Source organism: Ruditapes philippinarum, unplaced genomic scaffold (genome assembly GCF_026571515.1).
Source record: "Ruditapes philippinarum isolate M1 unplaced genomic scaffold, ASM2657151v2 ctg2822_1_1_1_1, whole genome shotgun sequence".
NCBI classification, from domain to species: domain Eukaryota; kingdom Metazoa; phylum Mollusca; class Bivalvia; order Venerida; family Veneridae; genus Ruditapes; species Ruditapes philippinarum.
In genome coordinates, this window is record NW_026852228.1 from 17,088 (window position 1) to 34,024 (window position 16,937).

Sequence of the window (16,937 nt, forward strand, 5' to 3'; positions counted from 1 at the left end):
ATGTTTTTGGTTACTTTTATACCAAAGAATTATTATTAAGTATTATAAAAAATACAAACAAATTAACAAGCAAAGAAACATAGTGTTATTAATTTAAATGACAGATCAAACTAGAATATATATAAATAAGATTAGACAATAAACTTGATATCTGAGTGTTTAGTGATGGCAAAAATATTAATTATTCTGCCATAGAAACGGATACAGGTATCTTTAAGACTTACACGCCGTCAGCTGATCTCATATGTGGATCTACGTGAGAGTAACATATCTTTGATTTGTATTCGCCATTGTCAGATACGATAACCTTTAAATACGAATATATCAATGTCAACTATTGGTATTTTCAACTATTAACATTTTTAATTAGTTTTCCTCTTTCAAATACTGTTATTATATCTGGACCTTTAAGGACAACATGGAATGAAATTGATAAATATGTTATGCATTGCATTATTTTATTTTTACACAATCTGTCAACGGTTTGAATACATACTGTTGGTATTTGGATTGTTCTATACTTTTCTAAAGTATAACACCATGTATTTAGCTTATAAACGTGGTAGTTTTTTGTTTCTAGTCAAACATTTTGAATCTATTTTAGATTCATATATATAGATAGAGTTTACTACATGCTCATATGGAGTTCCACTATTCCAATATTTCATTGAGAATATGTCTCGATAATGGAGTTAATGAATGTTTTCTTTATGCCATGTACATGTTACTTCATAGATATTAATAAGAGCAAAAACATATTGAATGGTTACATAATTTAAATAATATATTTCTAAACAGAAAGAAAAGCGATTAGTATATGAAATGTAATTGCATGCAAGATGTTTAGAAGTACCTTAATCAATGGAAATTTATAATTCCTCCAAATCGCATGACCCATTGTATCGGGAAATTGTAACAAAAGGTAAAAAAGCCGTTTATCATCATAGTTCATGTCTGTTGTCACTATCGAGAAATTGAACACTGTATCAGGGTTCCAAGTTGATCCATTTTTTAGCGTCTGAAATAAAATTATTCATTCAAACAGTCAGTTAGCCGGTGTTATTAGGTTGTTCTGTGATTGCCATCTTTCCTTGCTAATCTTTTGTCATATCATAAGTATATTGTCTCATGAGAAATCCTTTCGAAAATTGGTAAAAGTAACATAAAGTATTATTATTTGATCTAAATATAGCTGCAATCTCAAGGGTCCAAACAGTAGTCAACATAACTTTTTATAAAATCATATTAAATGGCTGTAGTATCATATTCACTTGCTGAAATGGATTTTCCCAGTCTCAAAATAGATTGAGATTCATATTCAATGAACATACACCGTAGACACCCAGGTCACATTCCAAATTAAACATAAATTGTAATGGCACTGCAATAGAAGCTCCACATCCATCAAATATCTTGGGGTAACTATTGATCAGTACCTGTCCTTTGGTTACTTGGCAGACTCAGTAATTCCGAAGGCTAACGCCAGGTTAAAGTTCCTTTACCGTAAGAAAGATTTCCTTACACAGACTACCAAAAAACTGCTTGTCAATTCCTTAATTCAGTGCCACTTTGACTATGCCTGCTGTGTTTGCTATAATGGTTTAACTCAGGTCTTGAAAAATAAATTACAGACAACACAAAATAAAATGATGAGATTTGTTCTAAACCTTGATTCCAGAGTTTATATTGGCTGTGAATATCACATCATATTCAATGGCTCACTGGTCAATAACTGTATAATATTATCATTTGTATCTTATTTAGACATTTAATATCATAGAAAAAGAAAATGCCATAAATGGCAAAATGAAAATTTTGTGCTTTATTGAGTCTTGTTATTGATTCGTGCAGATTACCGGTCACGCATTAAAGCAACGCCTCAAGCAATTTGCAACATTTTAACATGAATTCTAAATTTAAAATTGCAGACGTCAATTCATCATTCATTTGAATGTTAAATTACTTAAAAACAGTTCATTAAATGATAAGACAATGGTACCTGCAGACCATTTGAGCATCGTTGGTTTGGTTGTAGTGCAGCTAAATTAGCAACGCCAGCTTCGCATTGTATGTCTTCATTATCACGGTTAAAAATTTGAAAATTTTCAATACAATCATCCCCCGCTGGTAGATCGGCATATCTGCAGCCTATTGGCATTGTTGATGTCATTTGAAGAACCGCTGTGTCACCTTTATCAATGTTGATGGTTGTATTTGATATCTAATAACAAAAAATAACAAATTATATTTTAGAGCACACACAACGTAAGAATGTTAGAACCACCCAACTAGAAATAACAAGAGCGATCAGTAATCACATGTGTCGCCTCATGATGGCCAATTTCATGTTGGGACAAATTTTGTGACAGACGGACAGACAGACGGACAGTGCACAACTAGACTTGGTACTGATCATTCCTGTAAAGTTTGGATAAAATTGCACCAGTAGTTTATGAGGAGTAGTCCGGAAAAGCTTTTGTGTATCTGGCAACACACAGAAAAAAACACCTTTTTATCAAAGGGCCATAACTCAGCCAAAAATCATTCAACCGGAAAACCCGTGCAACATGCGCAAGGACTTGAGCTACAAATCAATCCTGTAAAGTTTCATTGAAATTGCATTAGTGGTATAAGAGAAGTAGTCCAGACAAACTTTAAAAATAAAAAATATTAAAGGGCCATAACTCAAACAAAAATCATTAAACCGGAAAATGCTGACAATATGCACAACTAGACTTGGTACTGATCATTCCTGTAAAGTTTGGATGAAATTGCACCAGTAGTTTATGAGGAGTAGTCCGGACAAGCTTTTGTGTATCTGGCAACACACAGAAAAAGAAACCTTTTTATTAAAGGGCCATAACTCGGCCAAAAATCATTCAACCGGAAAACCCGTGCAATATGCGCAAGGACTTGAGCTACAGATCAATCCTGTAAAGTTTCATTGAAATTGCATTAGAGGTATAAAAGAAATAGTCCGGACAAACTTTAAAATTAAAAATTATTAAAGGGCCATAACTTTGACAAAAATCATTGAACCGCAAAATGCTGACAATATGCACAACTAGACTTGGTACTGATCATTCCTGTAATGTTTGGATGAAATTGCACCAGTAGTTTATGAGGAGTAGCCCGGACAAGTTTTGTGACGGACGGACGGACAGACAGACAGACAGACAGACGGACAGACAGACGACGGAGAAGTGATCCCTATATGTCGCCACTACTCCGTAGAGGCGACACAAAAAGAGAACACAGATCACAAAGAAAGGCAGAATTCATTGAACGCAACTCCCACCAATATGCTGCAACACCGGACCATCGACAAGGAACACTGCAAGGCACCGAACAGATACAGAATAGCTCATGAAGACAATGCAAGGACATGGCGACAGTATACACCTTATACAAATTTATTTTGGTAATCAAAATTTAAAGTAATCAAAATAACTTTTGAATTAGACAGGAAACCAATTAATTACATTTGTCAATGGCATGTTTTATTTCAAATAGCAATAGAATAGAGAGAACTATTTTGAAAAATCCCGAAGAATAATGCTCTTGCTACGGTTAGATTACATGACGTGCATTATTGACCAAATATCGTAAACGGTTTTCGGGCATATGCAACTGTTTTGTTATTACCTCCCTTTAGCTTTTAAAATTAAACCATTCAGAAAAGCAGTGATAGCCATGAGATTTATATTCTGCAACTAATCATATTGATATACATGTAATTATTCAAACCTATTAAACATAATCTCCTTAACAATTATAATCTTTACAGAAAAAAAGTCTAAAATAATAAAAGTTTGATAAAAAACATAATAAAGTAATAGATTAAAGAAGATTAAGAAATAAAAGGAGGTATCATATTAGTTATAATAAAGGAGGAAGCATATTAATAAATTCATACATAGTAATCGCCATTTATAATATAAAAGCTTATTTAATTTTGATTTTGAACGAATAAATTGGACCTTGATTTAAATCCGAGGAAGCCAAAACTTGCGTTTAGCACATCATCGCCATATAATTAATATGTCTGCCAAATAGTTTTTATTTCATTTCCTACCTTGTGCTTACAAGATACAGATCGGGCACGAAACGGAAATAAATACCTTATGACTAAGTGTGTCTGACCTTGACCAGAGGAAGGTAAAACCTGCACTCTGCACATTGTCTCTGTGTCATTACTATAAATATTTCTGTCGAGTAGTTTCAGTTCTAAAGATAAAGACCAGACACGAAACCTGCTGACAGATGGGCGGACGGACGACCAGCTGCATTACAGTATACGCCGAAACCTTTTTCGGGCGTATATAAAAGGTTAAATAAATAAAACACTGAAACGCCCTTGTAAATTCATAAAAATGGAAACCCAATGGTCATTACAAAGTTCTAAATGCCATAAGGATGGTACTGTAGCAAAGAAATCACAAGGGTTGGACGACACGACGCAGAAGACAAATATTAAGACAAATTAGTCTTTTAGGGCTTTATTGACTGTCCATCAGAGATTCTCTTATTTGGTTTATCAGATGGAGTCGAAAGGGAAAAGGTAAATTGTAAAAGGATTGAACACTAAGCATGCAGTTTGTTTTAAAATAGATAAGTCATACTCTTTTTAATGAAAAGTTTTCAGATGTTATAAAATGTTCACGCCGCCTTGCCTCGTTGATCTAAGTTCTCTTTTCTTTGGATAATTGTAGCAAAATCAACTAAACAATTATGACAAGATATCAAGATATTACGGAGTTTATAAACGTCATTTCCTTCACAGACTTATACCTAGTCGCAAAAGAGTTTCAAAGTGGCCCTTAAATATTCATCAAATCAAAAATACGATGATAATATTTAGAAAAGCTTTTGCGGGATGATTCGACACATCTTGCTCAAAACAGTTCTTTTGCTAGAAGTTTACAAGTTTCGTCCCATCGCTAACTGAATATATGAAGGCCTTTGGATGACCTTGGTAATAACCTCATCTTTTTAGATTCATGACTTAAATTTTGGTGACAAACAGACGTGCAGCAGTTGCTGTCTCAGACTTACTAGCATACGATTGCATTTAATTTGTGTCTAGGTTTGTGGTCTCTGTACTATTATGTTTGTATATTTTGTACATTTAGCTCACAGGGTTAGTGTTACCTTCTGGATTAAAACGGCTTGAGTTTCCTTTATAAAAGAAAAAAAATCCCAAACTGTATCTAAGCAAATTAAGTTAATTTACACATGAACAATGATTCTAAAATAAATAAATAAATAGGTGTAACAATATTGGCTTCGTCCTTTTGGCACGGCGTCTTCAAAGAAATATTTTAGGGCCATCCTTAAATATTAAAAAAAAACAACAAAACAAATAACACATTTAAAGAAACTATCATCCTCTCTATATATTCTTCAACTATACACTTACTTTAATGCCTGCAAAAAAGCTTGCACTAAATACCATTTCTGTTACCCCGGCATCCGTATTATCAGATGTAAGAGCACTGACGCCACAAGTAATCTGAAAACGAAGCTTATATACATCATGACAAAAACGTAAAGACTGAAGATGTAATACACTATCTTTATAAAGTATCGATCTTGAAAAAATGAGTGTTATGAACATAAACATACGTTAATATTTTCCTTTGATATCAAAAGTTTATAAACATTTACATAGTTTTGATTAGGACGAAAAGCTGTATTGAAGTATCAAAAATGTTGCCGTATTCGGACCAGATGTTTTATTTGATATCATAAGAATCTATATGTTTTCAGGAAAATGTTGAAAAATAAAAATATTCAAAACAATAAAAAAAATAGTATTGGTACATGTACTAAATACTTGTACTATAAAACTTGTAGTAATCGTATATCACTTCACAATACTTACATCGAATCCCATTTTTATATTGTTGTCTATAAGCACACTCTGGTGAAAAAGTAAGCCATTTATGTCTGTTGTAGGGCCATATGAAACTAGAAGGGCCCCGTTCACGTACCTATGGTCAAAATGAAAGTAAACTTTGTAAATATAAGCCCAAACAAAACCAAACAACCGCAGGCTACTTAAATAAATTATCCGTCATAATATTGTTTTGTTCATTTTTTTTATCTATATTACTGCCAAAAAGAATAACACATTACCTTGTGAATGATAAAGGCTGAAGGTATAGTTTGGGTTTTTAATGATCCAAAATGTTAATATTGTAAAACAATCCAATATTGAACTATATTAACACATAATCAGCTTTTTGTCGGTTGCATTCCCTCAGAATAATTATTTCCTGCTTACTTCTTTGCATTTAAATACAGCCCGATACATTGAATGATTTGAAGTGAAGAAATTTCACTGCTTTAAAATCAGACGTGGCTTTAATTCAGTTGTCTGTTCTTATTCAAATTATGCAGGTAGGGCTCTACAGCACAAGTTAAGCTCGAAAAGAGCTTCATATAATTTTACAGTGTCAGTATGACGAAAGATACCAGGTCATATTCTTACCAGTTAACCTTGTAATAGAAATCCGCTAGCACATTGAACGAACATCGGAACTGAAAATACGGGTCAAAATGTGTCGACTTTCCATATGGAGTATTAAAAGCATTTTCATTGAATCTGAGCTCTGGTGATATGCCTATGTCTCCAAGTTCAATATCTAATATATTTGGTGCAATGCGCAGTTTGAAATATGTACCTGAAATATATGCATCAGAATTTTAATGTTTTTCATTCTGTCACTTTTGAAGAGTTTTGTCAATTTACATTGTTTTTTTTACTATAATAGCTGAAAATGTCAGTGTTGGATTGCTTTAGTTATCATGATTAGATGCAAATAAAATGCTTTACAAGTACGTATATAGATACAGTGTTTTTAAAAGTTGTCTACATACAATTTATCTGAACGATTTATGTTCCAGTGTAATAACATTTATTTTGTATAATTAATTTATAAATATAGACACTTTACTGAAACAGAATGCACTATATTTCCTTATCTTCACTCGATGTAGTATATCACACGGAACAAATAATCAGGTTTGCAGGCCACGGCATCTATTAGTGTTTCAGTTAATGTATCGTACATTCAGGTGGGTAATATAAAAAGGTCATAGACAATGCTCAAATGTCAAAGGAAACTGGAAATATAGCTTACGCCATCAAAGAGATAGCTCACTAGAGTATTATTTTTTATGAGACAAAGAGCAGATAAAACTAATGATTTTGATTCTGACTTTACTTTTTCATGTGAATTTTTTTTTTTGTTCCTCATGTGTAAAGTGAAAGAAAAGTCCTGAATGGTAAAAAGGTCAAGGCAAAAAAGCTAAATAAATTTTGATAAAAATCAGATACAAAATCTTTTGTTCAATTATGTAAAGACGCAATGATTGGTGTAAAGGGAAGTAACTAAAAACCAGTGTATTTCTTCAATGATTACTTCTGAGCACTCTTTTTGTCCAACTAGAGCAAATGTAATTCAAAATTTGGTGTTAAATAAAGTAAGGAAACTGTGTCCTAATCTACTTAATTAATACAATCCTACACTTCCTTATTTGAAGAAAATGAAATTACATTTGATGCAAAGTGGATTATTCTGACAAACCTTAGAAAAACCATTATATCAAGAAAGTAATATATTGATGAACTTACTGCATGTTTATGGGTTCCCATGTGATCACATTGTTATGTTTACAAACAATGTGGTCACATGGTTATTTACATAACAATCTCCTCCCCTTAGTTCAAATTTGAATTTCTGTTATCATTTGATATTAAATTAGAAGAACCTATGTCTTCATACATTTTCAAATTTCTTATCTAGACACATAGATTAATCATTTTGCTTCATTTAGGAATTTTTACTTGTAAACTGTATTTTACTGCAAATATATTTGTAAATCTTTCCCTGAGCTGAATACAGTTTGAAAATTCAAGGGAAATCACCCACCAGCCATTACCTCCCCTTTTATATCTAGGTTGGGTCTTTCCGTTGAGCACTTCAGATCATCGAAAAAAGCATGCATAAAAAGTTTGGAGTCAATTCAACTTATAGTGACTGAGTCAGGCTTAGTACAAGCCTAAGAGGACGCTGCCGCCGCCGACGCAGACGCCGCCACCGCCGACAAAAGTAACCCCTATATGTCGCCTTTGTCAAGGCAACGCAAAAAGGGAAGTCATAGGTTTTTACTTGCCAAGAGCAAGTACTTCGTATTGATAAGTGTGAATATTGTGAAATCATTTTCTAGTTACGTGTAAATTTTAAGATAAAAACAACTTGCCGGTTTAGGTTAACCTAAATTATTATATGCCCGGGGCATTACAAGACATTTTAAAATTTTATCATTCGCATTTTTAAACGAAAATATTCAATTGTCATAGAAGAGCATCATTTATGCAATATATGCCCGAATAAAAATTTATATAAATTAGCAAAAAAATTATATTTCAATTAAAGAAGATACGAAACTCAACTGAAAATAATGTTATATGTTCATTGTCCTTATATTCCGAAGAGCAACTATGACCTAAGTGCATGATTCGTAAACAATTGGTAAAGGTCGACTAGGCAACGCTATATGCCAAATATATGTAGTTTACTACACACGAGATTAGAAATGATTTTTATAGGATGTGGCCACCAGGGCAGCTTTAAGTTTTTCCTCATGCTTGAGGTTAATTTGACATTTGTAGAAAACTTCAAAATGATGCTACATGCCAAATATCTTTGAACTCTTTGAACTGTACATAGGAGTAAAAATAAATCAATCAAGATATGTTTATTATATAATTGTAAAAAAAACAAAGTGATCTCAGGGTGAGGCTTATTGGACGTTTGAAGAGGTCAACTAAGTTGTGTTACATGTCAAACACAGACTTGACATTGAAGAGAATGAGTCGAGGTTTGAAACTCGAATTTCGCGTGTATCAGATGCTACTCACGGTTGTGAGTGGTCCCAGTTAATGTATTTAGTCAGATTATTTAGTAAATTCAAGTGATTTTGACCCGTACTTGACTGACAAATATGTATTAGTCTATGTTTATGTAACGAATCATTGTGCCACTTTTTTGTCTACCTGGGAGTTTAAGCACGAATTTGATCGTTTGCTGATCAATATTTTATGAACGGGAAGGGCTACAGATTCGAAAGCTTACTTCAAACGTAAAATAGTGATAAGTTTTTTTTTAATTATGTGAACAATTGTTTTCACAATGTCCCGGGAAATGAACCCCTTGCTCGTAGACTCTAATCTGGAGTTTCTGGCCTTCTCTTAACTTATAGTACATGCATATTTATAAGGGGACTCATATATCATTTTTTTATTTTCTGGTTTTGACACATTTTAGATAAATACAGAAGTTTTTATCAATGTGGTCATATTTTCTTTCAAGGTCCGATACTCGTGCCTGTGTGTTAAATATCAGGTTTCTGGAGGTCAAGAGGACAGTGCTACATGCCAAATATCTAAGCTCTAAAAATATTACATTGACAAATTCAAGCTTATTGTTTTCCTCTGTTTAGGTATATATAAACAAAGTGACCCCCGTGGAAGGGTAATTTTTACTCCATAATAGATTACGGAAAATGTATCACAGATCACCGCTTTATGTTTTATTGATATTTAGAAAAGAATATGAAATGAGTACTGTATCACACATCACATGTTTATATTTATTCATGAAATAAAGAAAATAATATAAACGAGTGTGCCATGAAACCTTTCTACTTCTGAAAAATAGTAGTGTTCAAAGTTGTTTTTCAAATATGTTCAATAATAGGAAAACATGTTACCTGTATTGCAATCTTCGCCCGTCCATCCAGCCATACATGTACACGTGAATTGATTCTGGTTATTTGTACATGTGCCACCATTTTTGCACGGACTGCTCGCGCATTCATCAATATCTAGATAAAAAAGAACGTGTTCGGTAAACAAAGATGCCCCAGGTCAACTAAGTTTTATTACATGTCAAACACAGAAGCTCTTGACATTGTAGAAACCTAGTAGAGGTTTGAAACTAACTCGAATTGTGCGTGAATCAGATGCTACTGACGGTTGTGAGTGGTCCCATTTAATGTATTTAGTAAGATAATTTAGTAAATTCAAGAGATTTTGACCAGTACTCGGCTGACAAACATGTATTAGACTATGTTTATGTACCGAATCGTTGTGCCACTTTTTTGTCTTCTTGGCAATTTTAGCACGTTTGCTGATTAATATTTTATGAACGGGAAGGGCTAGAGACTTGGGGTTGGTCTCATTTGAAAGCCTAATACAAACGTGAAATAATGATAAAAGTGTTTTGTTAATTATCTGGACAATTGCTTTTACAATGTCCCGATAATTGAACACCTTGCCCGTAGACTAATCTGGAGTTTCCGGCCTTATCTTAACTTATAGTATATGTATATTTTTAAGGGGACTCATATTTCACTTTTTGGGGGTTTTTTGACACATTTTAACTGAATACAGAAGTTTTTTATCAATGTGATGATATTTTCTTCCGAGGTCCGCTACTCGTGCCTTTGTGTTTAATATCAGGTTTTTGGAGTCAAAAGGCAGTGCACAAGTCAAAAAACAAAACCTCTAAAAAAAACTTTGACAAATTTTCAAGCTTGTTTTTTTTCCTCTGTTAAGGTATTTTTAAAAAAGTGACCCCGGGGAAGGGCCACATTTACTCCATGTTAGATTACGGGAAATGTATCACAGATCACCGCTTTATATTTTATTGATATTTAGAAAAGAATATGAAATGATTATGAAGTCATAGAAATAGTGGTGTGATACCTTGTTACCGAAAATTAAATTTGAGAAAAAATAGAAAAGTTGCAGATACATATAACATAAAGACATTGTTACCAGGTTATAAACTGCAGAAACATACTAGCCAAAATTTGGTATGGTGTTTTGGTGAGAAAAATAGACTATAGATCCATATTAGTAGTTTATCACAAGTTTTCGCGAAGTAGAGTAGTAGACGGACACAAGAAGTATTTCGGACAGTTTTTATTTTATCTCACGGAATCAAAGAGTGCAGTATATTGAGTCATGGGTATTGATATCCAGTTATATAGGATGCGCATAGGGATCTTTTCCATGTGTAAAATGAAAAGAAAATCCAGAAAAAGCAAAGTTAGGTATAATCCAAATACTGTTGGAAGTGACATACATATTAGAGTGTTTTCATCTATGATTGTACTGACGGCAGTTTTAACAATGACTTATATTGTAATGTTGGTAAATTGTAAGGTGTTAGACAAAATTTCAAACTCTAATCTGATGTCAACTAATTATGATTATGAAGTCGGAAAGAATGAGATAACTTTTCACTCATATGTAGGTGGCACAATCCATATAACAAATCATCTGAAGTTAATACATGTGAATGTGTTTACATGTAAAGAGTTACTGTTTCTTTCTGGGGACATTGAACTAAATCCAGGTCCTTTAACAGAGTCATCAGAAGAAAAAATTTTATGTGCGATAAGTGCATCTGAAAACCGAATAACAGCAAAAATTGACAAGGTTCAGCAAGAACTTGAAAATTTAAAATGTGAGGTAAGAAAAGTAAAACAAGATTGCAGTGAGAATAAAAGAGAAATTATAGATACTAAACAGAAACAACAGGATATCTTGTGGAATGTTGAAAGGCTGAATGATAATATGCAGCATTTAACAAATGAATATGAAAGACTTACGTTGGATGTAGATCACCTTAGTACGGAGCTTGAAATTAAAAATGATAAAATAGATAAATTAGAAATGGATGCCGAAATGTTTGAAAAAGAGTCATTGAAACACAGAATGCGAATATTTGGATTAAAGGAAAATGTTCAAGAAACCGAGAGAGAGTTGAAAACAAAAGTGGTTGAAGAAGTGTTTAAAATAGCAAATCCTAAAGAAAAGTGGCATGTAGATGACATCAAATATGCATTCAGAGTAGGAAATAAACATGATAATAAAGATAGGATGGTAATAATTGATTTGAGATTTGATGACGACAAAGGTAAAATATATAAGGGTAGAACCGAGCTCAGAGAAATAAATATAAGGATAAGTGATGACCTTACAAGAAAACAACGTGAAAGGATGAAGACTTGTAAAGAAGAAGGTAAAATCGGATATTACTATAAAGGGCGATTTATGATTAGACCTGCTCGGAAAATGGGAAATGAAAACAATAATCAACGAAAGGAAAGCGTTAATAGTGAAAAGTTTGAGAAAAGTAATAACAGTGAAGAATATGGAGCAAACATGCAAAGAAAGCATATGGATTGGGAATCACAAGTTGGAGCTGATGAGGAAAATTCAGATTTATACATGGTTATAAACGATAAATGTGATAATTCATTTGCAGGAATCAAAGGTGTAAACAAAAATGCTGCTGGCAATGATAATGGTGTTTTATAGGGGTGTGGCCAAAGCACATTACAACTTTCAGAACTTAAGTGTGTTTGCTGGAATATTGAAGGATTGAACAATAAGATATTTGATAAAGATTTGATTGATTTTCTTAAATCTTTTTATATTATAGGTTTTGTAGAAACATGGTTGTTAGAAAGTAACCAATTATTATCAAATGAATTGTATGAATATAATGAATACTTTATACAAGGTGTAAAACATTCAAAATATGGTCGTCCAATGATAGGAATAAGTATTTTTATTAAGAAATCTTTGAATATGTTTATAAAACAAGTTGTAACAAATTGTGATTTTTGTACATTTATTGTCATTGACAAAAATTTGTTTATTGATAGCATAAAAGATAAAGTTATTTGTATTGTTTATTTACCTCCGGATGGTTCACCCTACTATGATAGACAAGAACTTAAAGGTATTGACCTTCTTGAACATAAATTATTAGAAATACAAGAAAAATATAATGTAGATGTATTTGTTGTAGGAGATTTAAACAGTCGTATTGGGAGGGAAATTGATAATCTTGGTTGCATAGATAATGCTCCTGTTTATGATGAATATAGGGATATATTAGATGATGAATATATACAAAAGAGGGTTAGTAATGATACAGGTGTAAATAAATTTGGCAAAGATTTTTTAAATTTTTGTAAATGTTACAATTTTATTATTGCAAATGGAAGATTGTTTAATTGATTGTAACCAGGGGGCTTTTACTTATATAGGGCAAAATGGTAATAGTGTTATTGATTATTTAGTTGTGAGCCATGACACTATAGATGATATTAGTGCATTTGAGATAGGTACAAGGAGTGAATCAAGTCATATGCCTATTGTATTTTCTATAAAAATAAAAAATCTATGTAGAAATGATACGATGGTAAGACTGAGTAATGAACAAATTGTTAGATATAAATTTTCAGAACAACGTAAAATACAATTTTTGGAAAATATTGAGTTATTACTCAATGACAATGTTGTTGAAAATTTAATTAGAGAATGTAAATGTACTAATGTAGACGAAAATCAAATAAACTCTGAAATTGTTGAGATTCTTCTAAAATGTGGTGAATGTTGCAAACAAGTAAATAAAATATCCAGTAGTTATCAACCAGAGTGGTTTGATCAAAGCTGTAAAACCGCAAAATTTGAGAAAAATAAGCGCTTACGGGAGTATAGAAGAAATCCAAATGACAGTAATTTAAGTGTATATAAACAGACTAGAAATTTTTTCAAAAATCAGTGTGAGAAAAGTAAAACAAATTTTTATAATAAACAATTAGATGAACTTACGGAAAATGTTAAAGACTCTAAATCATTTTGGAAAAAATTTAAGAAAATGGCAGGGAAAAAACAACAAATTACAAATTCTATTTCTAATGATAATTGGGTACAACATTTTGAGGAATTGTTTAAGTCAAATAATAATGATATTGAATGTATTGATATAACAGAAGTAGTTGAAGGTTTAGATTCTGAAAGTCTTGATGAAATTAAGGAAGATATATTTAATGAAGAAATCTCATATGAAGAAATCTTGAAAACTGTTAAATCATTGAAAAAAGGGTCTAGTAGTGGGGAAGATGGTACTATTCCTGAATTTTTTATTTTCTCAATTGACAAATTATTACCTATTTTGTATAACTATTTTAACAAAATTTATAATAAAGGTATTTTTCCAGAATCATGGACAAAGTCCGTAATTGTTACAATTTATAAGAAAGGTGATAGAAATAATCCAAATAATTATAGAGGAATATCTTTATCAAACATTTTGGGAAAAATATACACTGGAATACTCTCTAGAAGACTTAACTTTTTTGTAAATGTCTATGGAATTATCAATGAGGAACAGGCAGGTTTTAGGGAAGGGTATTCTACTGTTGACAATGCTTTTATTTTGCAATCTATTGTAAGTAAACAGTTACAAAAAAATCGTGGTAAATTGTATGTAGGCATGATTGATTTTAAGAAAGCCTTTGATATGGTTAATAGAGATAAGCTTTGGAAAGTTCTGTGTAAAAATGGAATTGAAGGAAAATTATATAGGGCAATAAAATCTATTTATCATTCAGTTAAATCTTGTGTTAGAACTTCAGAAGGTATGACAAACTATTTTTATTGTGACAATGGACTTAAGCAAGGCTGTTTGATTTCTCCAACACTTTTCATTATCTATATAAATGAACTCAGCATAAATTTGAAAAATAGTGAAATAAAAGGAGTTCAGTTATTTCCGGAAAATACAGAAATTCTGTCTCTACTTTTTGCAGATGATTTAGCCCTTATAAACGAAACAGTTGTAGGTTTACAAAGATTGCTTAATAAACTTAAACTTTTTTGTGATGAAAGTGGCTTAGAGGTGAATATTGAAAAAACCAAGATATTAGTATTTAAAAAGGGAGGTAGACTTTCTAATAAAGAGAAATGGTATTATGATGGTAAACTATTGGAAACTGTTTCTAAATTTTCATATGTTGGTGTAACAATGTCAAGACAGATGTCAATATTTCAAATGGCTGATGAACAAGCCATTAAAGGAAAAAGAGTTCTTATTTCTATTTTATCAAATCTTTACAAATATGGTCAGCTTAAAAAACATGTATATTTTAATATATTTGATACTAAAATAGTTCCAATATTATGCTATGGATCTGAATTATGGGGGTCGATTGAACATAAAAGTATAGAAACCGTACATAATTATGCATGTAAAAGATACATGTGTGTTAAACAATCAACTGCAAATGCATCAGTTTTAGGAGATTGTGGCCGTTATCCATTGTACATAACTACTGCATCAAGAGTTTTAGTATATTGGTTAAAGATATTAAGTTTACCAAATGATCGATATGTCAAACAATGTTATAATATGTTACTTATATATGATAGGAATGGAATGAAAAATTGGGCTACTAACATTAAACAACTACTTTATACAAATGGTTTTGGATATGTTTGGAATAATCAGGGAGTTGATAATAAGAAATTGTTCCTAAAAATATTTACAGATAGAATGAGAGATCAATATAGGCAGAACTGGCAAGAAAAAATAAATCAAAGTAAAAAGTTAGATTCATATCGTTTGTATAAATCTGAATTTATCCATGAGACATATTTATCTGTTGTTTTAATTCGTAAATTTAGAAATGCACTTGCAAAATTACGTACTTCATCACATGATTTAAATATTGAAAGAGGTAGATATAGACAAGAAGAGAGATCTGAGCGTATATGTAATTTATGTAAAGTTTCAGTAGAAACAGAATATCATTTTGTAATGGTATGTACGGCTTATGAAAATTTAAGATCAAAATACTCACCAAGCAAATATTTTGTTAATCCTAATATTCATAAATTTAATATCTTAATGAGTTGTCAGGCTGAAAATATTATAGAAAATTTGGCAAAGTTTGTGTTCCATGCCTTTGAAGAAAGAAAAAGATTATTATGTGTTAGAACATGAATAAATATGATAAACACCACTAGATAATAAAAAGATTTTGTTTAACATAATGATATAATGTACTATATTCCATTGTATGAAATTGTATTGCTATGTTTATGTTGTTTTGGGCTAGAGGCCTTGAATCAATAAACTATTTGTCATTGTCATTGTCATTGTCATTGTCATTGATTACTGTATAACACATCACATGTTTATATTTATTCGTGAAATAAAGAAAATAATATAAACAAGTGTGCCATTAATCCTTTCTACTTCTGAAAAATAGTATTGTTAAAAGTTGTTTTTCAAATATGTTCAATAAAGGAAACATGTTACCTATATTGCAATCTTCGCCCGTCCATCCAGCCATACATGCACATGTGAACTGATTCTGGTTATTTGTACATGTGCCACCATGTTTGCACGGACTGCTCGCGCATTCATCAATATCTAGATAAAAGAAGAACGTGTTCGGTAAACATAAATACCCAAGGTCAAGATTGTTGTCGGTAAAATATTTCAAAAAAGTTTTATAAATTTACCCAGTTATGGCCATATAAAATGCTGTAATCCAAAGGAAGAAGACAATGCAAGTTATCTCTCTACTAAATATGAAAGCATCTGTAATTAAATAAAGGCTTCATCAGCAAAATCTGTTTGAGCACTGTTGACCTTGACCCAACTGGTCCCTTACTGCATCCAAAGGAAGTAGAGTTTTCAAGCGTTGAAAGGGCAACTTATTTGGAACTAAAACTCCGCGAGTCAGATGTGTGACCTTGTAAATAGTTAACAAGATTTCTCTATATTAGCTTCTGTGACTTATTTTTCAACCCGAGACAACCGATATTCGAACTTGACTTTGAAATCATCCAGACAACCTTCCTGATCAATTTCCAGGATATTTAGATCAAATCTGCAGCCACTAGTGTGTTAAAAAGATGTTTCTATTTTTAGATCCTGTGACCTAGTTTTTGATGGAAGATTACCCATATTCGAACTAGAAATCATCAAAACAACCTTTCTAATCAATTTCCAGAATATTTGGATAAAAACTTCAGCCACTAGAGTGTTAACCAG

The 16,937-nt window shown here is 31.8% G+C and overlaps 1 protein-coding gene across 1 annotated transcript in view; it reads right to left on the bottom strand.

The window, feature by feature from the left end:
* LOC132753149 (von Willebrand factor D and EGF domain-containing protein-like) overlaps positions 1 to 16,937 on the bottom strand; it is an 87,992-nt gene that overhangs the window by 10,418 nt on the left and 60,637 nt on the right. The window contains exons 10-17 of the mRNA XM_060743594.1: positions 16,197 to 16,310; positions 9,781 to 9,894; positions 6,494 to 6,686; positions 5,885 to 5,993; positions 5,420 to 5,512; positions 2,000 to 2,221; positions 854 to 1,018; positions 225 to 307 (exon numbers count right to left, since the gene is read on the bottom strand). Of these exons, the coding sequence (XP_060599577.1) occupies positions 225 to 307; positions 854 to 1,018; positions 2,000 to 2,221; positions 5,420 to 5,512; positions 5,885 to 5,993; positions 6,494 to 6,686; positions 9,781 to 9,894; positions 16,197 to 16,310 (1,093 nt within the window). The remainder of the gene's footprint in view (positions 1 to 224; positions 308 to 853; positions 1,019 to 1,999; positions 2,222 to 5,419; positions 5,513 to 5,884; positions 5,994 to 6,493; positions 6,687 to 9,780; positions 9,895 to 16,196; positions 16,311 to 16,937) is intronic.